General features: G+C 58.1%; 2 protein-coding genes across 8 annotated transcripts; both read right to left on the bottom strand.

Moving 5' to 3' along the window:
* Positions 1–485: 485 nt before the first annotated feature.
* On the bottom strand, positions 486–7,316 carry TCEA3 (transcription elongation factor A3). 5 transcript variants are annotated; one of them, XM_082296681.1, is made up of 14 exons: positions 7,078–7,316; positions 5,557–5,646; positions 5,360–5,480; positions 4,866–5,031; positions 4,535–4,603; positions 4,267–4,335; positions 4,066–4,140; positions 3,718–3,795; positions 3,464–3,618; positions 3,114–3,169; positions 2,094–2,249; positions 1,440–1,586; positions 1,289–1,360; positions 486–1,151 (listed from the first exon to the last, which is right to left on the bottom strand). In XM_082296681.1, exons 1-14 carry the CDS (start codon positions 7,144–7,146, stop codon positions 1,143–1,145), a joined length of 1,332 nt encoding a protein of 443 aa, XP_082152807.1. In that variant the 5' UTR covers positions 7,147–7,316; the 3' UTR covers positions 486–1,142. The 5 variants fall into 5 exon arrangements, with proteins under 5 accessions (XP_082152807.1, XP_082152811.1, XP_082152808.1 ...); XM_082296685.1 differs by having other exon boundaries at positions 3,464–3,552; XM_082296682.1 differs by having other exon boundaries at positions 5,360–5,465.
* A 1,395-nt stretch (positions 7,317–8,711) lies between these two features.
* Positions 8,712–25,933, bottom strand: ASAP3 (ArfGAP with SH3 domain, ankyrin repeat and PH domain 3). Of its 3 annotated transcripts, none has more exons than XM_082296457.1 (26): positions 25,784–25,933; positions 21,813–21,885; positions 21,115–21,260; positions 19,524–19,598; positions 19,190–19,239; positions 18,807–18,933; positions 16,716–16,801; positions 15,863–15,938; positions 15,646–15,732; positions 15,277–15,386; positions 14,965–15,034; positions 14,277–14,364; positions 13,698–13,746; positions 13,422–13,609; positions 13,174–13,307; positions 12,682–12,776; positions 12,234–12,414; positions 11,775–11,860; positions 11,548–11,663; positions 11,392–11,459; positions 11,118–11,225; positions 10,753–10,996; positions 10,392–10,665; positions 9,761–9,905; positions 9,488–9,610; positions 8,712–9,211 (listed from the first exon to the last, which is right to left on the bottom strand). In XM_082296457.1, the coding sequence occupies exons 1-26, from the start codon at positions 25,904–25,906 to the stop codon at positions 9,137–9,139; spliced, it is 2,997 nt and encodes a 998-aa protein (XP_082152583.1). In that variant the 5' UTR covers positions 25,907–25,933; the 3' UTR covers positions 8,712–9,136. The 3 variants fall into 3 exon arrangements, with proteins under 3 accessions (XP_082152583.1, XP_082152584.1, XP_082152582.1); XM_082296458.1 differs by having other exon boundaries at positions 10,753–10,924; XM_082296456.1 differs by having other exon boundaries at positions 10,392–10,996.
* Between the last annotated feature and the right edge of the window lie 260 nt (positions 25,934–26,193).

Genomic DNA, 26,193 nt, shown 5'->3' with positions numbered 1-26,193 from the left:
CAGCACCCTCATCCCCATCCATGGTCACCCATGGTCACCATGACCTTCCGGTGTCCCCATCAGACCTCACTGCCATTGGAAGAGGCTGGTGGTAACGAGGGATGGGCTTGGTGCCACAAGGCTCCATCCCAGAATCAACCTGTAGCTCCATCCCAGAATCCTGTAGCCAAAGGGATGTCTCCCAGCTGGTCCCTGATGCCTTGTACCTGGAAAATCCTTCCAGCCGTTGGTGGAAGTTCTGCCCTGCCATGGGGCAGCCTGCAGCATCCAGACCAAGCCAGGGAACTGCTCCAGCCTTAAGGTCTTTAATCACCAGTCAGGTGACAGATGAGCATCAAGCCATGATTATATCCCAGGCTGGGGCTGATGGATTTGAGATACGTGTCGGAATTTGGTGAAGGATCTTAGAGGACCTGGAGGCTCGAGCTGGGGAGCTATAAACTTGAGACAGAGGTCCCAGACCCACCTTAGGAAACAGTCTGTGCTGCAGAGATAATTCACACCTTTATTACTCTGGCTGGAGGGGCTTTTCCTCACTCCTCTCCCTGCCATCCTTCCTATTTTTTCTGGGACACAGTGCCTTGAAGCCAGGATGATGGTCCATTTGTCACAGAGCAGAGGGACACGGCGGCATCCCAACAGCATCTGGAGCAACCATCCTGTCCCCTCCATGTCCTCCCTCTGTGTGCACTTAGGTGAGGAAGAAGGTGTTTGGGTTAAAACCTGGCCCTCTCCCACCCTCAGCTCCCAGGCATAGCCCCATGTCCATGGGGCAATGTCTCTCCTGCTCCCAAATCATCCAAGTCCAGATTTCTCTCAGGGAAGGACATGCTGCCCAGGTTGTACCAGTCTCCCTTTCCAGGAATGAGTCTGATCCCAGTGGGATCCCAGCACACCCCAATCAAAGGGCAGGTATTTGCAGGGAAGAACCATTGAATTCACATGGACCTTCTCGAGCCAACTTGACTTTGCAGGAGGCCGGCTCCCCAGGATGTTTGAGGGAGCCCAATGCAAGGGAACAAAGAGCTGGGGTTTAGGGACTGGTGCCACCCTGCCACCCTCCTCCCCACCCCAGCTGCCCAATATGGTGTCACAGCATCTTGTCTTGCACCACGTTCCCTCCAGCCCAATCGCCGGCAGCGTCAGCAGAACTGCAGGAGAAGCAGAGCCCAGGGCAGGTGGTGAGCCCTCACCCCGTCCCCAAAGCCCAACTTCAGGGGGCTCTGCCACCTCTGAAGGCTAGGAAAGGGTCGGGTTGCCCAGAGCCTCTCCCCAGATGGTTACAGACCTTCCAGCGGTTCCCACACTCGTTGCACAGCACGAACGTTGTCATGGGCTCGTCGGCGCTGCGCGTCTGTACCTGGGGTGGAGCAGCACGGGCTCAGCAGAGACCCTTCTGGTGTGCCCCAAACCAGGGTCCCCTGGGGACCAGGCCTGACCTGGTTGTACGTGCAGTTCTTCTTCCTGCATTTGCCGCACTGGAAGAGGTCGGTGACGGTGCCGCCTGTCTTGGCCATCTGGTGCTCCCGGATGGCCTCCTGGGTCATGGCATTCCGCAGCTTCTTCAGCTCATCACTGGCCATCTCCTGCCACCGGCATTGGCCCGGATGGGTCAGTGTGGCCATGGCTCTGCTCACAGCCAAGTACCCCATCCTCTCCCAAACCAGGATTAATCCTGTTCTCTGTTTGCTGGAGGGCTCAGACCCACCCAGGCAAAAAAATCACTCCATCCTCAAACTAAAACTGCTACCTCCAGAGATCTGTCTCCCTGAAACTGGGCTTCTGAGGACCCCGATTTGTGGACCCTGGTTGAGGAGGACAAATGGGGACTCTCCAGCCTGATTCCTGCCAGTGTGACATCCCACAGCCAGATCTGTGATGCGCTGGGGGTCTGTAGGGCTCTGAGGGGACCCGGCAGTGCTGCCAGCTTTCTCCCAATGCTCTCTGTGCCTCATCCAGCACCGGGGTGGGACGGGGAGGTGCTGGGACAACCCCACTGTGGACAGCACCAAGCCAAGACCCAGCACTTGGGCAGCACAGAGGCAGCATGGATGAGATCCATGGGCACCAGCCCCATGCACCTCACTTCCCACCTCAGCAGTCATGCGGGCGATGAGGCCAGGCTCAATGGCCCCGCACAGCACGTTCCTCCGCAGACCAGGGTTCTTGGGGTCCTTCAGGTTGCTGATCCTGCTCCGCACCCGGTTGCGATACTTCATGTCTGTGCTCTTCAGCTCCTGGAAGATATGTGGGGTCTGTCAAGGAATCAAGGGGGCAAGGTGGGGAGATGCCAGCTTGGGTGGTGCTGTCACCAGGGCCAATGGTCATGTGGAGGTGGCTGATCTCAGTGGGGCTTTTCCTCCCTGTGGGAAGCGTCCTCATCCTTGGCTTTAGGAGGATGAAGCACAGCTTGAGATGTGGAGAGGAAAATGACTTTGCATTGCCTTGGAATGTCTAACATCCAGGTGAGGCTGTCACCTCAGGGACTGTCACCAAGCCCTGTGCTGGGGCAAAAGTTCACGGTGTAGAGGACTCGGTCTACTCCCTCCTCCCAAAGAACAGGGATATGGACAGGTTGATGTAGCAGCTTTGGGCACAGAGTCTGGGATGCACCAAAAAGTGCACCCAGGAGGGGAACCACTCTGGGGTTGGTTCCAGTCTCAGGGGGCTGCCAGGAGAACCTCAAGCCTTGAGCTGGGGGTAGGCAAAGGTGGCTCCATCCCTGCCAGCATGGCACAGCCTGGATGTTGTGACAGACTGGGTCTGGCAGGAGATACAGGCTCAAGGAAAAAGCTTTGGCTGGGTTTGGATTTATTTCCCCAGGAATGAAGGCAGGTCCCCGACCAGAGGGGCCTGGGGGGAACACACAGACCCCCGCACTAAGGCGGGTGCTCAGGGGATGCTTTGCTCAGCATCAGCTCCAGCCTCAGCCTCAGCATCCTCTAACTGTGGTCTGGGCTCCCTCTGCAGGCAACGAGCACAGCAGAGCCTGTCACCTTCTGTCCTTGTCCCTGTCACCCTGTCCTGTCCCCAGTACCACTCTTGAGCCCACGTACGAAACCCCCCCCCCCCGCAGATGGAGCCTGGGGACCCCTAGCCCCCCAAAGGATATGGTCTTCAATCTCCGATGCCATCTTCTCGCAGTTGACACTGAACTCCTTGTAGTCATCTAAAGGGTAGAGAGGTTAAGGGGTGACTTTCAGGTGTGAAACCAGCCAGGTCTCACTGTACCTCCTCCAAAAAATCTCACCTCTCCCACTGTACTTGCCCCAGACACTCCATCCCTAAAATACCTATTTTTATCCATCTGGAACCTTACAAAGATGCATTCTCATGTCCATCCCCCTTATCAGAGACCCTACCAACCTCCTTTTCTTTCCTTTTGGGGCTGAATGCTCCTGTTAGGACTGTCCCATAGGAAAGACAGCCCAGTCTGGGGTCCAGCACCCCCAGAACTGCTCACCATCCATGCGGAGTGCAGCCGTCAGCATCTCGATGCATTTGTCCCGCACCGAGTCCCCCGTGAGATAGCAGGGGGCCAGGAAGCAGGGGCTGGGAGAGAAGGAAGGGCTGGTGGGGGTTCGTGGCATCTCAGGTTTGGCCTTGCTGATGTTGGCTCTGCAGGGGCACATGGAGGGGGACGGGCAGGTGGCAGGGTCCTGGCACAGCCACAGGGACCTGCCGGGGTCCCTTGGAAATGGAGTGGATCTCTCCTACCTTTCCTCCTTGCTGTCACCGGAGTTTCTCTGGGAGCCAGTGGGAGCTGGAGAGAGGCTGGTGCCCACAGAGGCTCTCCTGGGAGTGGCACAGAACGGGACAGTGGGGATGACACCAGAGAGGGGGCAGGGAGTGGTGGCAGGACCTCAGGCACCAGCACATCGATGAGAGCGCTTGGGAGCCAACAGGAATCTCCCCAGGAGAGGATTTGCTTCTCCCAGGGAATATCCCAGTGCTGTGGCAGGATCAGGGCTCCCAGCCACTTCTTCTCACCCCCTCCATGGTCAGGGCATCCCCAAGGGGGCCCTAGAAGCATCCCCGGGCTGCCCAGGGACACCCCCTCCTTACCTCTCCCCTGACAGTCTCTTCTGTGGGGAGGAAGAGGAGGAGATGGTTGACGACCTGGAGTCAGCAGAGGCTCTCCTGGCAGGACAAACCCCATGTCAGAGGGCAGTGATTGGGACCAGATGGCAGGTCCACACCCCCAACCACAGTCCAGTGAGGGGCTGGGGTCTGGCCTCTCCCATCTTCACCCAGCCCAGCACCCACCTCTCTTTCTTGCCATCCAGAGGTGATTTCTTGGAGGATGCAATGGGGCTCTGGCCATCACTGGACTCTCTTCACCACGGAGGCCCAAAGGAAGGGAGAGAAGCTCTCAGCAACCCCAGCATACTCTGGCAACTTGTGAGCTGGAGTCTGTCCATCTGCATTCCCCTTCCCTAAGCCCACCATCCCCAGGCTGCCAGCAAAGCCTCTCCTGGGCTGGCAGTGCCTGGCACAGCCTGGCGTGAGGGTCAGGGCAGCCTTTGGCAGGTACCTCTCCAGGTTGGAATAGGCAGAGTGGCCCTGGGTGGCAGTGGCATGAGAGTTAGGCTTGCTGGGCTTCCTAGGGACAGAGAAAGCAGGGGTCAGATGAGCACTGTCCAAACTGACCTCATCCAAGGAATAATTAGCTTTAGAGAAGGGAAAATAAAAAACTGCCGCTTCTCCCTCCTCCAAAAACTGCCCTGGTGCTGTCCCAGAGGCAGTTTGGTCTCCAGAGGTGCTGCCAGCATCCATGGGTAGGCAGAGATGGATAAATTCTTAAGGACCAAGCAGAGGTTGGTCTCACTGACCTCGTGCCCCCGACAGCAGGCAGGAGCCCTCACCTCTCCTTGTGCTTCTCCCTGTGCTTCTCAGCCGTATCCTTGCCGTGCTTCAGCCCTTCACTGGGGCAGCTGGAAACATCCAGCCCCTTCTTCTTCTCCCTGTCTCCATCTGTGTCCTTCTCCTTCTTCCCATCTGAGTCCTTCTCCTTCTTTGTGGTGGTAGACTCTGGGGGAAGGATTTGGGTGTCACAGTCACAGCCCAAACCAGCACAGAGTACCTGCAGAGCTGCATCCTGGGGTGGGGAATGATTGTGGAGATGCTCAGCCCTTGGTGGGGCACACACTGATTTACACCACTCTATCACAGAGTGAAAACAAGCCCTTGGAAAATCCAAATCCATGCATCTGGGTTACAGGTTATGGGAGTCTGCACATCCCAGCTCTGGACTGATCCCACTCCATCCCCCCAGAAAGCATTGGGCCTTGAGGTGCGAGGATGGCCCAGGGAGGATTGAGGCTTTTGGGGGTTCTTGCCTTCCCCTGGCATCACTCACCCAGAAGCCGCTTCCAGTTTTTGATGAGGATTTTGGCTGAGGCCACCACCTCTTCATCTGAGCAGTGTTTCCGCACTGAGTTCACAGCCACTCCGATCCGTGTGGTCTGGGTACACACGTCCTTAGGGATGTGCTGGCTGGCACAGGACACAGGATGAACTACCCCACGGGGTGTCCCCCCACCCAAACCCCCTCACCTGGAGCAGCTGGATGGTCATGGTGTAGCCGGTGAGGGATTTGAGCAGATCCAGTGCCCCTTCCTGCAGCAGGGAGAAGCCACAGGAGCCCTTGAGGAGGCACCAGGAAAGGCATGACAGGAGAACCCAAAGCAGCCCTGGGCTGCTCCCTGGGAATGCCTGACCCTCTGTGTCAACACACAGATAGAAAAGTCCCACACCCAAATCCTGCTGGACCATCCCAGCACCAGGTCACATCTCCAGCTGGGTAGTAGAAGCTTTTCTTAAAACTTGGGAAAACCCCATCCACAAGAAAAACCTGGGCTGGTGGGAGCTAGGGAGAGCTGGGGGACACCCCAGTGTCCTCCACCCAGGGGTGTGAAGGTCCATGGGACACAAGCCCCAGCATTGCATCCTGTGGCAGCAGCTGGGCTAAAGATAGTCCAGCATGGAGCCTTCCTCCTCCTCCCTCTCTTCCTCCTCCTCGTCCTGGGTATATTTAGAGCCCCAGCAGCAGACACCAGCTCCCAGGTATTCCCCACCACTGGGACCCAGCTCCATGGAGTCCCACCTTGAGGGGCTGGATCAGACCCCCCTGGTTTGATGGGTGCAGGGACATTCCCGTCCTCTAGCTGGATCCTGGCTCTGTCCCATCCCAAAGTGCAGCAGGAAAGCTGTGGAGCACCCCTGTCCCTTGACCCCTGGGTAATTCCTGGCAGCAAGCAGAGCCATGGGATCTGGTTTGATACCAAGCACTGGCATCCCAAAATGCCACCAGATCCAGGGAGACAGCAGTGCTGCCCCCCAGCCAGGAGCCTGCACCTTGTCGGGGCAAAGGCCAGTGGAAACGGTCAAATATTAACTCTGAGGGCTGGGCTTGGCACATGTAGCTGGCTTACCAGGATCCCCGGATGGATTCTCACTTGGCACAAGGGCGGCAGGGCTGGATCCCAGCTTCCCCCAGCACACAACTACCAAAACCACCCACGAAACAGCAACTGATGCCCTCCCCTCCCTTTGCAACACTTGTGCAGCAGGCACAGCTGTGCTGGGGACGTTGGGGGTGTTATGTCCCCCACCCCAGAGCTTTCCCTTGCTTGTATACGAGCCTCTGGCCCTGGCACTGATGGGGTGTTGGTGGACAGGCCGGGGGCCAAACACCTGTTGTGCACAGTCCGGCACTGCCGAGCGGTGTCTAGAGCTGCCACCCATGGGACAAACCCGCCCCCCCCACCCCCAAATCCCAATGTCTGGGAGCAACGGGGTGCAGGAGAGCCCCAAATTAGAGGCAAAATTAAATCCCCTGGGTGCTGACTGTGATGTCCTGAGGCTGGGCTTGGGGGACATAGGCAGCACCCCTTAAACCCACTCAGCCCCTCCAGGGACAACATGAGGGGTGTGAAGAGCAAACCCCCCCTTTTCCCAAGCCAGGCAACAACACTCAAACATGCATGTAAATAAGCATGTGTGTAAATATGCACATGTGAAAATACATATGTCTGTAAATATGCACACATGCCCCGAGGAGCTCGGCCACCTTACCGTGCTCTTCCTGGCCACCATCTTATCCAATTTCTTGGCAATCCGGACCAGCTCCTCAGCGGGCCCCATGCCGGGGGCTCCAGCGGAGCAGGATGGTGGCTGCGGGCACAGCTGGGCACTGCTGGCATGGGGGGCCCTGGGCAGCCGGGTGGGAGGGAGCAGAGAGGAGGGGAGAAGGGGGAAAGGGAAGGGAAGGGAGAGAAAGCAGAAAGGAGGTGGGGCTGTCCCGGCCAGTTATAAACTCCTGCCAGGAAAGCGAAATAGCACGGGGGAGGGCTAAATATAGCCGAGAGCCACGACTGCAAGAGCGGGGGAGGTGCGCGTCGGGGCGCTCCGGGACACGCGGCTGTGGCGGCCACGGGGAGCCCGGCGTGCCGAGGGACAGGGCCCGGGATGGGGCTGTGCCATCGGGATGGCTTAGACAGGGAATCCCGGGGGGCACGGGTCCAGTGCAGTGTGTCGCAAGCTCTGTTCTTCCCAAAGTTGGTGTCCTGCAGCAGCAAGACCCCTGCGGGAATAATTTTTATCCTCCATGTATTGGAATATTCCAATATACGTGGAATTCCAGTATGTAGGAATAGCTCTTATACTGGAGTACTCCATATATTGAATACCCCATCCCTGGAAACGTCCAAGGTCAGGTTGGACAGGCTTGGAGCAACCTGGTCTAGTGGAAGGTGTTCCCACTATGGCAGGGGATGGAAGGAATGATCTTTAAGGCCCCTTCCAACATTCCATGACTGTGCGATGACAAATGACATGCCAACATGTCCTGCAGTCTCTGAAGCACAGCAGAGCCTTGCTGGCTGATGGTGTGCCTGCCTGAGGTGGGAGCCAGGAGCCCCTCAGGCCTGGCTGGATGGGCAGCAATGGGGCACAGGCCAGTGGGATGTGTAGGTGACAACAACCTTGCCATTCTTGCTTGTCCCTGCTCCAGCACTCAAAAGGGGTGGCTGTAGGACAAGCATCCTGCTCTGGATCCATCCCAGCACACTGGGAAGATGCCCATGTACCAGCCCAGCCCCACATGGCTGCCCCAAGGGTGATCACAGATGCCAGTGACTGGGAGCCTCAGGGACACAAAGCAGCAGCATCACCATGCTGCAGACTGCCAGGGGCTGTGGGCTGTGTCCCAGGGCAGGGGCTGTGCCCCCCCACACACTCCCAGGTGCTTAAAAAAATGATGGTTTATTATAAATTGGAGACAGAAAACATTAAAAAAAGGACTTCTTTGAGATGAAACATTTGACACAGAAATGAGAGGGGTAAATTGAGGGGGTATAGAGGCAGGCGAGTCACAAAGGACACTGGTACAGGCATATGCTGGTCCTAGAAAAAGCTGCAAAAGCCCATCTGAGAGGCCCCCCAGTGCCGGGGCGGCGATCCAGCACCCATCCCAGATGAAGGACATGGCAGGGGCTCTGTGGTACCACCTGAAACATCCACCCCCCTCCAAATCAGGGAATGGCATTTTGATACCAGTTTTGGAGAAGCTTTGGAGCATCCCCAAGCCCCACCAGTCCAGGCCGCTCCTGGAAGCCAGGGTGGGGGATGGACACAAACACACCCCACTCCCCCCCCGCCCCACCCATTTCTTGCCCATCCCAAAGGCTTCACAGTTGGGGTACCGAAGGAGGCTGGGGGCCCATGGCTGCCCCCAGGATGAGGAGGACGCTTCATGACTACCTGGCAGAGGGTAGGGGACACCGAATACAGCTCCCCCATCCCAAATTCCTTGCAGAGAAGGAAGAAGAAAACCCAAGGGATGGGCAGAGTCCACAGGAAGGACAGAAGAGCAGTGGGAGCAGGGGCTGGCACAGAAACCTCAGCCCACCAGTGCAGCGAGCATGTCTGTTCTCTGCCCCTCAGCTCCCCACTGCCACCATCCATGGATGGTTTTCCCAATGCAGGGGGTCTCTGGGCCCCCTTGGAGAGCAGTGGTCCCATGCCAGGATCCTGGGCACATGTCCCTTGTGGCCTGGCTCTAGCAAGCCCCCAGCAGGGAGCTGCCTCTAGTCCCAGCCAATGGGACAGTGACAAATGGGCCACCCCCACCCGGTCAGTCTTGCAAGAGGTGGACGAAGCTGGCAGGGAAGACGCCGGTGCGGGAGCCATCGCCCTCGATGAAGCCGACCTGGGGGTGCAGAAAGAGGGTTCAGGAGGGTGGGAGTCTTATCTCGAGATATCAGCCCCCAAACTTCTCCCCTGCCCAATTCCAACAGGGACTTAGAGAGGCAAAGCTGTGGTGACACATCAGTGGAGCCCTCCCAGCTGTCCTCCATGCACACATGGGGCAGGAGTCCGCCATCCATGCCCCCCCAGAAGAACTCAGCCTCCTTCAGAAGAGAACCGGAGTGGGAAAAGGACCAGGATTTGGATCCCAGCACCTGTCCGTGCCACGGTGACTCACCCAGATCTGCTCGTCCTCCTCTCGTGTCACCACGATGACCTCCCCCTTGGAGAAGGTCAGATCTCGCGCCTTGTCCCCCTTGCAGTCAGCCACTGCTTTCACCCGCTTCTGCCTCCCCTTGGCCTGAAATGGGATGAAAAGGGGGTGACAGAACCCCCCGAGGCCACCCAAAAGGCAGCAACAGGGATACAACCCCCTGATCATTCCGTCTGCCACCCCATGATAAGAGGAGCTGGGATGCTTGGGGATGCAGAGAGGAGGATTTGCACCTACCGGAGCAAATCTCCTGGGCATGGGCACAGGGGGCACCTTGCTGAGAGCAGGGTCCTCGGGGCCACCAGGGCTCTGGGGGGACCCGGCCAACCCCACTTTGCCCACCATGCCGCTGATGCGCCGGTACGAGCGGGTGCTCTCTGAGCTGTGGGTGACATGGGGAACAGTGTCACCCCCCCTCTGCAGGTGCCTTCCTCCGCCCTGTCCTCCTTCCTGCGAGGTCTCAGGGGGGTCAGGGCTTCCTCCATGGGACCTGGATCCCACCCACAGCCCCCAGATGCTGACGGAAAAGGTCCCCAGCACCCAAACTCCCTCAAATGAGCCCATCCCACCACAGTTTCCCAAGAAAGAAAAAATATATATGGTAACTTGCAGAGGATCTTGGTGTCCTCCCAAATAATCTGCATCATTATCTCCAAGGACAACCCAGCATCCCCTCAACTGCCCTTCTCTCCTCCTGCATCCCAGGGTCACCACCAACTTCTCTGGAGACCCCAGAGGGTGGGGACCCCTTTGCTCCACAGGGATTCCCCACGCCCGTGGGGGTGGAAGGGGTTGAAGCCAACCCACCAGCACCATGCAATGGCCCCCCAACACCAAGTGCAACCCCTGTCTGGAGCAGGGTCCCTACCTGAACTTGACAGGGGGGATGTCGGGGGCCACGTTGCCTGGCAGGAGCTGCCCGGGTGGGGGACTCAGCTCTGGCCCCCGCCGACTGCTGCTAGTGTCCGTCTCGGAGCGGGTCTCCCAGTACGCTGCCCGCTGGCTCTCAGTGGGGCTGCAGGTGCTGGGGGTGCCATCCAGGGCACCCGTGCTGCTGGCACAAGGCAGGCTGCGTGGTGCCAGTGCCTCTGTTGCCCCAGAGAAGTGGGGCTCTGATGCCTGCCGGGGCAGTTCAGGGCGCTCTGGGGGAACACATGCAATGGGGACAATAAACTTGGTCTTCAGGGGAAGGCACAGCCCCACCATGATGACCCCCCACTCCGGCTTACCGGTGGGGCTGTGGCTGGGTTTGGGGCGAGAGCTACCCCGCGTAGGGTTTTTGAGGGGCAACGGCGGGGGGATCTCCTCGCTGTGGGCCCGGCGGGGTGCAGGGCGTGAGGGCACCAGGATGCTCTCATAGGTCTTGTTGGTGATGTCCATCCCCATGCAGCTCCAGCGGGTCTGGGGGCAGGCGAGCAGTGGGTTGGCGGGCAGTGGTGACGTGCCCTTGAAGGAGCGCTGGAGGGGGCTCACCTGGGGGTACACACACAGCTCCAGGGATGTCCCGCTGCCACCAGCCCCCTAAAAAGGGTCTGCACTCTCCCAGCCCCCTCACTGGGGATGTGGAGGGCCCCCACCACCATCCCACAGGTACCTTCTCCTCCAGCTCATCCTCGCTGTCATAGGGGAACTCTGATGGGGGCTCCCAGTCATAATCCACATGGATTTGCAGGGAGAGCTTCCCTGCTTGCACCTGCTCCAGCTGCCAGAGGGATGGGGCAGGTCAGCGGAATCTCAGGATGGGGCAGCCCATAGGGCACTGGAGGGACACATCCCAGAAGCCCCCCACCTTCATGCCAGCCCTCCTCAGGTGCTTTGGTCCCCTCTCCCCATGCTGAGCTTCTCTCCCATTCCTCCATCCCACTTACCAGCTCCTCACACTCACTGTGCTTCAGCCTCCTCGCCACGTCCAGAGCCGTCTCGCCTGCCGTGTTCACTGCCCAAGGGACAAAAGGGGGAAAAATCCAGGTTTCAGCCCTACCATCCCACCGAAGAACACCAAAACCCCCATCCCAACCTCACACCTATGGTGAAGGCAGCTTTGCCCTTCAGGAGCAGCTTGAGGCAGTTGGGCTGGTTGTAGAGCGCACCATAGTGCAAGGCCGTGTTCCCGTCCTGTGTCACCCGGTCCAGTGTTCCCCTGTGCAAGGCCAACAGCAGGAAAGTCAAGGCTCGAGAACACACAAGCATCTTGTACATTCCTCCTGTGAAGCAGAGGGGCAGGGAACACCGGGAGCACTTGGGGACACACCCATTCTGGATGATGAAGTCCACCAAGGGAAGGGATGATCTGTCGGCATGGCGCACGGCCACGTGCAGTGCCAGCTCGCCTGCATCCTGCCAAGAGATGGGAGGGAGAGATGACCCTGAGAATGCTCATCTTCCTCAGGAAGAAGTGAAAAGAAGTACCAGATCCAAGAATGCTCATCTTCCTCTCTGAATGGAGAGAAAAGGAGTGCTGGACACATGTATGCTCATCTCCCCCGAGATGGAAGGGAAAGGAGAGCTGAACCCAAGGATGCTTCATCTCCCAAGATATGGAAGGGAGAGGAGAGCTGGCCTCAACAATGCTTCATCTTCTACAAGTAGGAGAGAAGAAAGCTGGACCTGAGGATGCTCATCTTCCCACCAGCACACCCCTGCCCAAACCCCAGGAAAACCCTGAGCACAGGCACCCAGAGAGGGAAAATCCATTCCCTGCAGGGCTCACCTGACCCTCAGGGCTGGCCAGGGGCTTGGTCAGGTCATGCCCCTCGGCAAAGGCCTGGAGAAGGGCCAAGAGGTCACGGGCTCGAATGGCTTCCCAGAGGCTGTGGGGGTTGTCCCGGCCGCTTTTCTGCACGTAGCGTCGCTCCATGTACTTGGCCATGATATATTCCTTGCGTGCAGCCCTGCCGGAAGGGGGGCTCGGATGGGCATGGAGCTGAGGGGTGGAGCCCTGTGCTCCTGCCTCCTCCTCAAGCCTCAGGATCAAGGGTAAACCTCCAAAGAGGTGCAGATCCCCACCACAATCCGGCAGTGACACCAGGATGCCTCATCCCAGGGCTGTCTTAGAGCCTATGGGCAGTGGCAGCATGGGGACAAGGACAGGGCACACACCATGCACTCCAATTCCGCCTCCTCCTCTTCTTCCCAGCACACCCAAGTCCCCGACTCACATATTACTGCTGGCCAAGGGCTTGGGACAGTCCTGTGTGGGTAGCGTGGCCTCCATGATCTCATTGAAGCGAGTGTTCCCGATGCTAACAGCCAGCTAGGGAGAGAGAACAGAGGGACACGAGCCCTCCACACTCACCCTGCTCCAGCCAGATCCCATCCCAGAAGGAAGGAATCCATTGGATCCACCCAGGACTTTCCCAGAGCAGCATCTCTGCCAGGATGATGCTCTCTTGTGGCAAGGGAAATCTGTTTTAGGAGGGAGAAAATCCTGCGGAGCTGCCAGCAGCCCCCTGCTCAGCAAATGGCTTTGCAGAGCCTCCCTTGCCCAGATCACTGTGCTGGGGAAACTGAGGCAAGTTTGCGAGCCCTGGAGCAAACTGGAGACAGATGGGATGGAGGAGAAGGAATGAACCCTGTGTCCCAGGAGGTTTGGGAGATGCAGAGGGGGATTCCTGGGGCCAGGAGACCTCCAGACTCAGGGAGCAGCTTACCAGCAGCTCAGAGGTGCTGAGAACATCCAGAGTGAGGGACTGGATACGGGAATAATGCACACCCAGCTCCCGATGGATACCAGAGCACTCGATGCACGTCAGGATGCCAAGGTTGGTAGAGAGCCATGTGGGATCTGCAGTGGGAGCGGTGAGGGCCTCAGCACCACACCCAGCCTCCCAAGATGCTGTGACCCCCATGACAGCTGACCCACACCCAGGGCAGGGGGACACCCCAGGCCGTAACATACCTGGGGCGCCACAGTCACAACACTGCTTGTTTCCTGGCATGTTCTTCACCTCACTGATGACCAACCTGGTGAGCTCCTGCACGCTGCCGTCCACCCCGGTGCCTGCCGCCGCCCCGCCACCGCCCCCATCCCCCTTGAAGGCATTGCTCAGGGCTTCGTCCTTGCTGTTCTGCAGCACTGAGACCCACCTGCGCAGGACGGAGGAGGAAGAGGAGGATGGGGAAGGCAGAGCAGGATCTGGCACGTCAAGGAGGAGGGATGGGCTGTGGCACTTACACAACACACTCCTGCTCATCCTCCGCTTGGAAGTGATACGTCCTGTTGTCTGCAGGGATGGGGAGAGGGGAGAGAAGGTGAAAGGGGAGAAGCTGTGTCTGCAACATCCCTTGAATTGTTCAAGCCAGCTTGGACAGAGCTTGGAGCAATCTGGTCTAGTGGAAGGTGTCCCTGCCCATGGTGGGGGGGGTGGAACAAGACAATCTTTAAGGTTGCTTCCAACCCAAACCATTCTAGTATTCTATGATCTAGGGATGCCCAGGACAGCAGGAATCAGCTGAAATCTCTTCAAAGGAGCTGCTTAATTCCAAGTTAAATCACTGCGCATCACTCTTCCATCACCTGAGCCTTGTCACACCCTCTTTTTGTCTCAGCTTTCTAGATCTCCTTGGAGAGATCAGTCCTTCATCTGCAAAGACAGCCAGGAAGACACCCAGAACCAGATTAAAAGCATTTCAAGAGGGTGCCAAAGTGTTTCAGAGGGAAAACCCACTCCAAAAAGGGAGAGGTCCTACCACAGCCTCCACCTGCAGGTCAAACACCTCACCCCAGCCACAGCACCTCGCCGCAGGCACTCACGTGTCACCAGGTCAAAGCATTTCTTCTCCTCGGCATGGGGCCGCACCTGGCAGGTGAGAAGGTTCAGCTTCACAGGGGGACGGTTTATCTGCAGGGTGAGAGGACCGACGTGGGTTAAAGGACCAGGAAGGGATGGGATGGGCATCACCAAAGGATGGGCATCACCCTCTCCAATGGAAACTGTGGTGGTACAACCACCACCACAGACGGTTTCTCTTGGGATAACCATGCAAATCAGACCCTGTAACGACTGAGACATCCCATCTCTTCCCACAGGACCCTGTCTGACCCATTTTAGAAGAACAGGAACACTTCGCAGGAGAACACGGATCCAAGATGTCCCTCTGTTCCTGCTGCAGTTTCCAGCCTCCAACACCAGGGGGCATCCCTCTCCTCCCAACCAGCCCCATCCCCTTTGGGCTTGTCTGGACTCTCATCATCCATCTCACTGCCCCAACCAAGCCCACCCTCCTCTCCCATGGACCCCTATCAGACATGGGGGACCTCCTTTGGACCCCTATCAGACATGGGGGGCCTTCTTTAGACCATCCAGTCCCATCCTGTATTGAATTTTAAGCCAGGCAGATTTGTGACCACTTTGGGCAAAACTAAACCTGAAATCCAATGGACACCAAGTCCCAAAGGGTGCACAAAGAAAGGTCAGGGCTGCAGCCCCCACGGTCCCCACCGTGCTGTGGGAGATGGTCAGGCAGCCATACTTCACACCACACTTCCTCTTCTGCCACACTTTGCGGATCCTGAGAGGGAGGAAGAGGAGGAGTGAGGATTGCACAGCTGCCATCACCCACATCCACATCCCAAACCAGCCATGGCAGCCCTCAGCAGAGGCCTCATGGTGTTCTGGACATGGGGTTTTGCTTTCTCTAACTGACAGAACACTAAATGTCCTGTGAGCTGGATTCCAGCTCTGGGGCCTCCCATGAGCATTAACAACACTGGGTTGAAGCCGGGAGCTCTCCAGGATAACACTCATCCTCACCCATCGCTCTTCTTGTACAGGAATCCTGACTTCTCCGTCCCGTACTGCTTGTTGCCTTGGTGCTGGTGGATACTGTAGCCACTACCAGAGTTCTTCCTGCTCAAGTTGTCCTGAAAAAAGACAATTAAAAAGCAAAGTGAGAGGCACAGAGGCGGTTGCTGCCCCAAGCGACCTTGTCCTTACGTGGGTGCCGTGTGCCTGGCAGGATGCCAGACACCCCCATGCCCTCACAGCATCCAAACGTCACCAGGTCCCTGGAGAGGTTAACACAGCTATCCTCTGCCTTCTGCTCCCCATCCCCAAACTAACCCTAGGGGACCCTCCCAATGCTCCTTCTCAGCTCTACCCTGCCCATCCTGGGGGTCTCACCTCCTTGTTCTCCAGCTGCAGGAGGTTGCGGAGGGAGTCGCGGGTCTGTGTGAGCTGCTTCACCTCCTCCTCCTGTGCTTGGTGGAGCTGGAAAGGGAGCAGCTGCCCTCACTGCTGCGCTGAGCGCAGGTGTTCTCAGGGGCTGGCACGGGGACAGGGGGGTGGCACCCTGGGAGACATGTCTGAGGGGCATTGGATGGCAGTGTGAAGGCCTTACCGCGTGGAGGGACACAGCGAGCTTCTCAATGAAGGGGTAGAGGTTCTGGGCAGCCTTCCAGCCGTCTTGGAAGAAACTGGGTGTTTGTTGAGGGTGATTAAGATGCAGATGGGGAGGATGGAGGAAAAAAGAGGGTTTTTAGAGAAAATGTGGCAGGAGATCATGGCGATCCCCTCCCTGGAAAGCTGCGCTTGCTTTGTGGCTCCCTGGCTACAGGGATCTGGAGAGAGCGCAGCAAAGGCCAAGCCCAGCCCATGGGGTCTGGATACCCCAAGTATTTGGGGAGTTTGGGATGCAGGATTGGCCTCTTGTTCAATCCCAGCTCAACTCACTGGGGAGCAGTGCTGCCAAAAGCTGCAATCTGGGGGGTCCCTGGGTCACAGACCCAGTCAAAGACATGCTTTTAACCAGAGTGACTGTCTCAACCTGCCTCCGTTTCCCCACTTGAGAGCTGGAGGAGATGATGACTCCCACACATTCCAGCCTCACGGAGCAACGGGAAAGACAAGGGGATGGTGATCCTCACTCCAAACACCCTTGTTACGAGCCCCATGGCTAATGCCAGAGCTGCTCAGCTGAGCTCATCCCTGGAAATCTATCCAGAAACCAAATCATCAGATATATCTCAAGCCAGTGTCCCTCCCCTAGCCCCATGGACACATTTACAGCTCCTCTAGCCAACAAAGCACATTTCAACTCCCCAGTGAAAACTGGAAAGTGATGGGCTCTGCCCAGTATCTCCATCAACAGCTTCATGGATCTGGGATGAGAGTAGAAGACCCCAGACCCTTGTGTCACCCAAGGGTGACAACCAGCTCCAGGGATGAACCATCTTGACCAAGGTGGCACCTACTTGTGCTGAGCGTGGAAAAACTTGATGAGGCTCTGCAGGACATCTGGTCCCTGCTTCATCTGAGACTCGCTGGCTTTTAGCAGGTACTGGAGGGGGAGAAGACACCTGGTTAGGTGACAAGAGACAAGGACCAATTGAAAATATCCCAGAGGAAAGAGCAAAAGCCTGCCCAGCGCTTGCTTCCTTTCCCAGCACGGGGAGGAAGGTTAAAACACTGGCTGGGTTTCAAGAAGTCGAGTCATGATGTTGGATCTGAAGGCAGCTCGCTGGGGACCACCCTCAAAAAACCTGGCTCTGGAAGTCCTCCAAGACCTGGAAAGTTCAAGGACTGAGGCAGGCCTCCAGGATTTCCAGCCAAGCATGCTCCTCCTGCTGCTCATTACTTCTGGAGTTAATAAATAACCGAAACTCCAAGGCAGCTTGTGAAGGAAAAAAAAAAACACAACAAAAAAGGCCAAATGTTTTTTAAGAGATGGCCCTTTTATTCCCAAAAAACCAGATTCTAAGAAGTGAGCACCTGCAGCACACCAGCACCGGAGGTCTGCTGAGATGCCCCGTGGGATGGGGAATTTCAGCTTTATGCATCAAACCCATCCATCAGCTGCAGGCAGGGAAGGATAGACACAGAGCCTCGCTCACCCTAAGCAAAATAAGGAGGGGAAGAGTTTTTCCCCCTGCAAGCTCCTCTCCAGCTGCTGGAATGGTATTGAGTGGGGAGTGAGGGAAGGGGGGAAGCAGCCCTGAGCTCTGGGGGCTTTCCAGGGTGGGACAGAGCTCCTGGAATGGAGTCTTCCCATGCCCCAAGCACTCTGGACACCCTGAGGGGTCAGTGGGCTGGGGAGGGTTGTTAAACTGCTCCGTGCAAGCTGGAGATGCCAAGTCAATGTCAGGGAGTACGACTGTACCCCTGAACCATGTCCCACCTAGAAAAGGCCACATGTGCCTGGCTCGCATGGGATGTCCCTGCCCTGCCACCCACATCCCACAGTGACAGTGGCAGCAGAGTGTCCCAGCCAGTGCTGGCTGGGACCCATGAACAAAGGGATGCTCCCAGCACCCCATGGCCCATGTCCAACTGCTCCCATAGCCCTGAGGGTGTGAGATGGCCCACGACAGGGAGACACAACCACCCAATGGGGTGAAACAGGACCCTGCTCCCAGCCCAGGAAGCAGCAAAACCCACTTTCCTAGAAACTCATGTGCATCACATGGCCCCCAGCTCCCCAGAAGGACTGTCCCCCCCGTTTCCAGGGTCAGCAGCAGCTCTCATGCATACAGAAACACGGGTGCACATGCCCTGCTCCAGCTCCCACCTCTCCATGTGCTGTGGAGCTATTCAAGGGAGTGACTCATCTGGCTGGGTCCCAGCTCTGAGGCAGGCGCAGCCTCCTCCCCAGAACCCCTGTTCTTTGCTGGGCGGGCATGGGGCGGCACCGGGATCTGGCCGTAGGGAACATGGGAGACCTCTGCAACAACCCACTGTGGACTTGTTCCCTGCTCTGTCACCCTTGAGGTTTATGAGGCTGCTGAGTGTCTGGAGCCAGGATAGCTGGGCTCCTCCTTGCTGTAGGGCTCTGAAATTGAGTCTCCGTCCTTCGCTTATTCCCACGTCACCTCCTGAGCATGGACTGCAAGGACCCAGAACTGCCAAGGATCTGGGGTGACTCGTGACCCCCTCACCAAAGCCAGGAGCAGTTTTGAGGATAGGGGAAAACCACAAAGCCAGCCTCAGGGATGTTAGCCAAAAAGCTCACTTTTTACCCAAACGCCACCCAAGGAAGGGGTAGGAGCGGGGCTGGGGGGACATGGAAGGAACCCCCAGGCCACCATGGGTGTCATTTGGAGCCGCATCCCACAGGGCCCGCAATATGGGGATGGGATGGGGATCCCTGAGCTGGGACCATGCAGGGACACAATGGGATGGGGACAGGCAAGGGTCCTCCACAGCACACAGGTGGGGCTGCTTTGGTGTTGAATATGGGGACAGGCTCCGATGCCCCTACACAACTTTCAGCAGAGCGGTCCCCCACGTCCCCCTGGGACTCAGTTCCGGGGGGGAACAGTCCCCGATCCCCCTGGCACAGCCCTCACCTCGCACATGTGGAGCTGGAAGAGCCGCCGCTCCTTCTGCATGTCCTCAGCCACCTCTGTGGCTGCTGGCTCGGCCTGGACGACCCCAGCCAAGCGGGCTCGCTCCTTCTCCTTCTCCATCTTCCCCCTGTGGAATGGGATGGCGGCGGGTTGGGACCTTGCTCTGAGGGGTGTCCCATGTGGGAGGCTACGGTGGGGATGGGATCAGGAAAACATCTGCAGGCCCTCTCCAGCCCCTCTCCCTTTCCCCTTTGGGAAAAGCTGGACCAGAACCCGCCCCATGACAAACTGGCACCATCAGTGCCCGGCTCCACCCCGGGGACAAAACACCTTTGTGCAGAGTGGAATTAGGTAGATTTTGCCAGAGGCAGCATGTTCCTTACACTTTGGTCTCATAATCCTTCCAGGCCTTTTCAATCTGCTTCTTTGAATCCTGTGGCAAAGAAAAGAGGGGGTGGCAGCTGTCAGGGAAAGCGAAAGAGCCAGTGGCACTGAAGGGGCCGAGAGTCTTGCTCTGCATTGCTGCACCCCTTGGGGGTGAGGGGTGTCCCTACCAGGTCTTCACCCCTTATTTCTGTCACTCCCAACCCTCACTGCTTCCTTCCAGCCCCTGGTACTGGCTCCTTCCTTCTCCTGGCCACAGGCATGAGCTGAGTACATACCAGGGGTCTCGCTGCAGAACGTTGCCAAATGAGTGACCCTGGGAACAGGACTCACCAGGCGGCCATCCTTCAGCTGCCCCTTCAACAGGCTGTCCAGGGGGAAGGACACGATGTTATTCAGGTTCTGCACCTGTAGAAGGCAGAGATAGGGTCACCCCATGGTGGGGGAAGTCAGGAAGCTGGAGCTCCAGGTCCTTCTCAGTGCCAGGGACCTTCCCCCAACTCTATCACTGCCCCAGGAAGGGTTAAAGAGGCTGGAAGTAGGGCTGAATCCAGGCTCCTGGCAGAGGGCAGGCTGCGGCTTGTTGGAGCTGGCTGCAAGATGTCTGACAAATGTGGCCCTTCCCACAAACCACATCAGCGCTACAGCTGCCAAAAACAAAACTATCTCCCTCCATTGGCACTTCGTCCCTATCCCCACCCCTGTCCCCAGCACCCAGCGACACGACCAGCCCCTCCACGGTCCTGTGCTACAAAGAGCTCACCCATGTCAAAGGGGCTTCCCAAAAGGGGCTTCCCAAAATGTCTCCCTTTGCTGGGGTTTGGGGACAGCAACGCAGCCACCACCATCCCTACCAGTGTTGGGCAGGGGTCCATGAGGTGGGGACATGGGAGGCCACTGCTGTCCTGGCATCCCTCCATGCAGCCCATGGAGCAGCACCCCATTTTAGAGCTGTGAGAACAGCTCCAGCACCCCCATGGGACCTCCCCAGTGCACCCAGATTTCTTTTAAAGGGTTTTAGTCCTCCGCAGCACCTGGAAAGAAACCCAGCCCCAGGGCACAGGACCACCCCCAAACCAGGGGTAACGGGAGGATCACCAGGGAGATTCTAGGAGGGGAAAAACAGCTTTTTGGATCTGGTTGAGGGTCTTGGCACAGAACCTCACTCAGCAGCATGGGGGGCAGGAGGTGGGGACCCTCAGAGCTGTCCAACTCCTCCATCAAGACAGTTCTGCAGAGCCCTACTGGAGCACGGGAGTCCAGCAGGCTATGACAGCCAGGATGGGGAAGGGGAGGAGCACGAGGCCCAGATTGGGGTAACTGGAAGAGGAAGACGCCAAAAATCTGAAATTCTTGCTGGGGGAAGGGCAGCAGAAATCAATTTCCTCCTTAAGCAGAGACAGGGGCCAAAAACACCCTTTGGAGAGGGGGATTTGAAAGTGAACAAAGAGGGGGCCACATGGGACCGCCCAGGGACTTGCTGCTGGGCATGCATGGACCCAGCTCCATTCATGAGCTGAGTTTTCCATCTGAGCCATTCGTGGCTCGGCTCACAGCTGCCTCTGCCTGCTCCCCATGGCCCCACTGTGCAGCCCAGCGTGGCTTTGATTTACTCTTGGCAAGCGAGATCAGAGATGCAATTGATGTGAGAAAAAAACAGAAAGCGAGAAAAAAGGGAAAAAATGAAAATAGCAGCCCCAGCTTCCCATCAGATCCCAGTGTCAATGGCCTCAGGGAGCTGGGAGCAAGCTATAAATCTAGTAACAGGGGTATCAGATGGTCTGAGAGCACTGGGAATGTGTCTCTGAGCCCAAGGTGGGAGGTAGGAATTACTGCATGTGATGGAGGGCAGCTAAACTGGAAGGAGGAGAGCTGCACTGGTTGGTGGGGGATTCCAAATCCAAGTAGATTTGGGATGGCATACCAGGTTCTTGAAGAGTGCAGTGACCTCGCGGGTGAAGACGGCCAGGTTTAGGAAGCCGGTGGAGAGCTCATGGTTGTTCTGGGAGAGGTGGTTGTTGCCAAAGTTCTCCAGGGCCTCGCTATACTGCTCTTCGTTCTCCACATGGCCTGTATGGGGACACACCGGAGAGGGACATGGGGTCATGGCCATGACACATCATGGTCACAACGTGAGGTCCCACCATCTCTCCATCCCTTTGTAACAGAGCTGGGCTGATCCTGATGCAGGACAGCAGCAGTGTCCCAAAACAACCTCCCTAAGGTTCTCGATTTTCTTTTTTATATATATTTCAGACAGTTTTTGGCATCTAAGTACATTGCTAGGTCACATCATGAGGTCCCATCAGCAGCCAGCGCCCACCTCCCCATCCCTCTGTAGCAAAGCTGGGCTGATCCTGCGGCAGGACAGCACTGGGATGTCCCAAACAACCTCCTAAGGCTCTCCATTTCCCTTTTTAGATCATTTTAAGACAATTTTTGGCAACTTAGCACGTTGCCCAGCTGGCTGGCTGGTAGCACCCAAGTAGCAAGCAGCCCCAGGCTCACCAGCACCCATGGCCACCCTGCTACCCGTGTGACCATTGGTGGAAGATGGGACCATCACAACCCCCCCAGCCCCATGCTCTGCGAATGCCCATCACCTCCCAAAGCCCAACTCACTGAGCCCAGAGATGTGAATAGCTTTCACATATTTCCTGATCCTCTGGAGCACAGCTTGGTCCCCATCCAGGCTCTGCAAAAGCAAAGAGAAAAAACAAATGGAGCTCATTAGCCAAGCACGGCTGCCACTCCCCCAGCCCAGCTGGCCCTTGGAAAGGCTGCAGCTCTGCTGTGCAGATGTGTGGGGCAGCATCCAAGCTCCCAGGCCTGGGAAAGGAGCTGCAGGCATCCTGGGGATGCTGGAGCCACAGCGTCCAGCCGGTCCCCTGCCAGGACTGTGGTCCCCGTGGCTTTGCTGCCAGGCAGGACTTTGGCTGGCCCCAGGGAGGAGGGTTTGAGCAAGACAGTAGCAGGAGGTGAGAGGCTCTTTGGATCCCAGCAGCTTCTATTAACCACAGAAAATGCCTCGCTGGCTCCTGCAGGGACTTTCAACAAGGGAGGGGTTGAAGCATCATGTAGCACATCAGCTCATCCCCATGGCTCAGAACCAGGTGTGATGTGCGAGGGTGCCCAGCTCCCCACAGAGCCAAAGACAGGACCCACCTCCTGCTGATGGGGACCTAAATCCCATAAACCCTTGTGCCGGTTGTGTGCTAAATCACAACAATCCCACAAGGAGGAATGTGGCTTTCAAAGCCCCCCCAGCTCATGCAGGGTCTTACCCACGGTCCCCAACACCATGAGCCTCCCTGCTGCCCCATGGGCCACATCCTGCTCTGGTTTAGAGCTCTTCCCATCCCCCCATCTCTTCCTACCTGTACAGCCCTGATTTGCCCACTGAGCACCATGACAAATTCTACCCCACCCAAGCACTACGACAAACTCAGCCCCACTTAACCCAAGGGCAGGGGGCTGGGGTGCTCCCAGCCCGAGGATCTGAGCACACACCAGCCCCAGCATCAGGAAAGGGTTAAGGGTGGCTTGGCTGCAGGTACCAGAGCCATGATAACAGGCTGGAAATATTTAGAGGGCGTGAACAGCAAAAAAGGGCAGGGATGAAACCTCGGAGGAATTACAATAAAGAGACTCTCTCTCTGCTTGAGCTCTGTCGAAGGTTTTCAGGCTTATGTCAAGGCTGATTTCCTGACAGCAGGGTCAGCCTGGCTTCAGCACTGCTCTCCTCGTGGGATGGGATGCTGCCAGGATGAACTGGCTGGGAGGGGACTGGGGCTGAGGTGGGAGCCAAACCCCCTGCTCAGGGGAGTCTTGCAATGCATCTACGGTGGGGAGAACGTAGGGGTGCACCAAAGCCCCCCACGGCCCTTCTCTGTGTCAAATCCAGGTGCACCAAACTCTCCAGAGCAGAGATATTCCCTGCCTCTGGGGGAAGCCAGGGCTGGATGTCTGGATGCTCCAGGCTTGCAACCCTGGCAGAATCTTGGGAAGGGGAAACTGAGGCAGCACGAGATGCTTTGAAAGCATCACTGGTCAAGTGTGGGAAGAAACTCCTTCAAGTGCCCAGGACAGAGCAGCTCATCCTGGTGCCAGCTCACAGCTGCAGGATGCAGAATGCAGGGCTGGTACAGAGCAGGGATGATCCAGGGAAGGACACAAGGGCTTTCAAGAAGGGGTCCACGAGTCAACCAGTGGGCACAGGGCAAGCAGAGACAAGTATGTGGGTGGTAAATGCAGAGAGAATCACTGTCCGGTGCTGCCTGCAGCTGCGTCCCCGATGTACCAGGCCGGCTGCCGGGAACAGGAGCCTTGGCTGCTCAGCAGCAGAAGGGCAGAGGTGTCTGGAGCCCCCGGTGGCACCCATCATCCCCCAGGCCCAGCTCAGGGGCTTCTGGTCAGGGGGCAGCTGAGCACAACAGAGACAGGAGCAGGAGGAATTCCCCATGGGACGGAGGAAGGGATGAATGCACACGTGCACCACAGCTAGCCAGACTCGCAGCCTGGGGACCCCAGGCAGGATGCTCAATGGAGGCCATTCTTCCACCTTCCCCGCCGCTGCCAGCTTGTGCTATCCAGCAAAGCAGCCACCATGGGTGCCAGAGCCAGGGTGCCAAGCTGCCAGGCCAGGAGCAAGATGTGGCACTGCCCTGGTGACAGGGTGACCTGGGAGCTCATCTGCCGGCAGCCTCTGCCACGTCACCCTTCCCCAGCCCAGAGGTGCCCAGTCCCCTCTGACATGCGAGGATCATGCACTCTACTCTCCCTCTCCTCCCACAGCACCCAGCATCAACTACCAAGGGCTGGATTTGACCCTCCAAGCCCACTCCAGAGACCTCAGGTTCTGTCTCCACAGCAGCCCCAAGGATTCTGAAGTCACACAAACCCCCTGGGAGGGGAGAGCCCTCTTTAATCTCAGGAGGTAAACTGAGGCACACAGTAGCTCCGGCCAACATCAGGATGTCTCCTCAATGTTGAGCAGCAATCTCCAGTCCTCTCCCTGCTCGCTCCTGCCCCCAATTTGGGACCTGCTCCCACCTTGGGTGCGTGTGGCCATGCTCTGTCCCAGGGTCCTGATGAGATACAGTCATCCCTTCCCACCCAGCAGTCACTGACTGCCGCTAGTACGACTGGCATCCTTCGCTCCCTCCTGCTCGCCAAGCCACCACCCAGGATGTGGGGTGGTGACAGGAAAGACCATGGCTCAGTTTGGTCACAGAGTGTCTCTCCCATGCCCCAGTGATCCCCAAATCTGCCACTGATTATCCCCCTTGCCTCATGCTATCAACCCGTTGGGGCTCCAAGGATAGCGTGGAGCTGGTTTGGTTGGATTTCCCTCCTACCCTTGCGCTGGGACATAAAGATGCCAAAGGTCTGGCAGTGGTTTGGCCCCCTCCCCAGAGCCTCCAGTGGGATAGGGGGTTCAGCCCTGTGCCCTCCATGGCACATACAACAGCAGTCATGATTCCCAGCTCCGTCTCATGCTTGCTGCAGCTTTACTAAGCCAATCCCAGAGACCCCCCTGTCATTCCCAAGGGATGCGTCTCCCCCCCCATCCCTGCGTCCCTTAACCACAGCCTCTCCAAGCAGCCAAACAAAATTCCTGCTACTCCCTCCTGGCTGGAGCTGCCTCCCCCTTTCCGACTGGGAGGAAGATCCATGGCAGTGACCAGCATGTGCTGATGGGGACCAGGATGCTCCATGGTGTGTTCCCAGATTTCCAGGCCCAGGACACCCATCCCACTGCCCCCAGGTATCCCAGCAGCTCTGGCACCTGGGGCCCCCCACTCCCTGCTAGCCCTGGCTCTCCTTCAAAGCCATTGCTTAGCTAAGAAGAGTTGGCAAAGGCCACAGGACCAGCTGGAAACTGCCTTTATTCCAGGCGTGAGAAGGGGGATGAAGGCACCCCACCACCTCCGCCCTTCCCACGAAAGCTGCTGAGGATTTTGGGGGGAGGCTAAAAATACTCCCCTGGCTTTAATCAAGGAGGAGACCCCCCAGGGACACCACATTCCATCGGGGCTGGCTCCAGCACAGGAGGCTCGATAGTGGATGGAAACGTGGGGCTGATTCTCTTGGGACATGTCCTGGGCCCTGAGACAGGGGTGGTGTGCTGGTCCCAGTGGGAAAGAAGGATGCCCTGGCCCCGGGGAGGGATGCCTTGATCTCCAGGAGGGGCAGGTGGCGATGTCCTGGCCCTAGAAATAGGGAAATAGGCCGCCCTGGCTTCGGGGTCGTGGGGGGGTATGTCCTGGCCCCGGGGGACACCAGGCTTTAAAGAAGCCTTTGTCCATTTCTACAGGCTTAGCCCCCCCATAAAACCACGCTAGGGCTGCTCAGAAGATGCAAACGCCCCCCCCCCCCCCACCCGAGGGTCCCAAACCACCCAGTTCGGATGACCAGCGTAGTCTCGGGGTGAAAGGGTGGGCCTCAAAAAACAGAAGCCAGAGGGAGGCACAAGCACCAAGGGACTAGCACCTATTGGCGCAGAGGCGCTCCCAGGCGGGATGCGTGGGATGTTCCCAGCTTGGATGCGCAGCCTGACCCCCCGACCCCCCCCCCCCCCCGGCCCCGCTCACCTCCTCCAGAGCCCCCACGGCCGCCCGGCACTTCTGCATCTTGGAAGCGAAGGCGGCGGCCGGGGAACTGAGATCCTCGCCGGTCACGGCCAAGAACTCGGCCACGCTGAGCTGCTCGGGCATGGTGCGGGGGGCAGGGGGGGCGGCGGGAGCACCGGGAGGGGGCACCGGGCGGCGGCAGGGGGAGCGCGGGGGGGGTGAGGCGGGGGCCTCCCTTGCGGAGCGCCCCGGGGTGCCGGCTCAGCCCGGCTCAGCCCGGCTCAGCGCCCGCGCCGCACCGGGAGCCGCTCCGGCCCTCCCGCCGCCCGCTCCCGCCCCTCCGCCGTCACGCGGCGGCCCCGCCCGTCCGCGCGTTAAAGGCGAAGAGCCGCAGTACTCCCCAAGAGTAAGGGGACGTGGGGGGTGCGGGG

This window comes from Coloeus monedula (genome assembly GCF_965178545.1).
Source record: "Coloeus monedula genome assembly, chromosome: 24".
Classification (NCBI taxonomy): Eukaryota; Metazoa; Chordata; class Aves; order Passeriformes; family Corvidae; genus Coloeus; species Coloeus monedula.
Note: the sequence above shows the minus strand (reverse complement) of the source record. Positions and strands in the feature narration are given on the sequence as shown.

What these genes read in the sequence shown, in the direction of transcription:
- TCEA3 (XM_082296681.1), bottom strand. Translation starts at nt 7,146, where the DNA reads ATGGGGCCCGCTGAGGAGCTGGTCCGGATTGCCAAGAAATTGGATAAG. An exon ending in TGGCATCGGAGATTGAAGAC is followed by an intron (nt 2,250 to 3,113) that starts CATATCCTTTGG and finishes TGACAGACCCCA; the next exon opens with CATATCTTCCAGGAGCTGAA. An exon ending in TCGCCCGCATGACTGCTGAG is followed by an intron (nt 1,587 to 2,093) that starts GTGGGAAGTGAG and finishes TGCCGGTGGCAG; the next exon opens with GAGATGGCCAGTGATGAGCT.
- ASAP3 (XM_082296456.1), bottom strand. Translation starts at nt 25,906, where the DNA reads ATGCCCGAGCAGCTCAGCGTGGCCGAGTTCTTGGCCGTGACCGGCGAG. An exon ending in TCGCTGTGTCCCTCCACGCG is followed by an intron (nt 15,733 to 15,862) that starts GTAAGGCCTTCA and finishes CTCCCTTTCCAG; the next exon opens with CTCCACCAAGCACAGGAGGA. An exon ending in GACTTCATCATCCAGAATGG is followed by an intron (nt 11,664 to 11,774) that starts GTGTGTCCCCAA and finishes GGCCTTGCACAG; the next exon opens with GGGAACACTGGACCGGGTGA.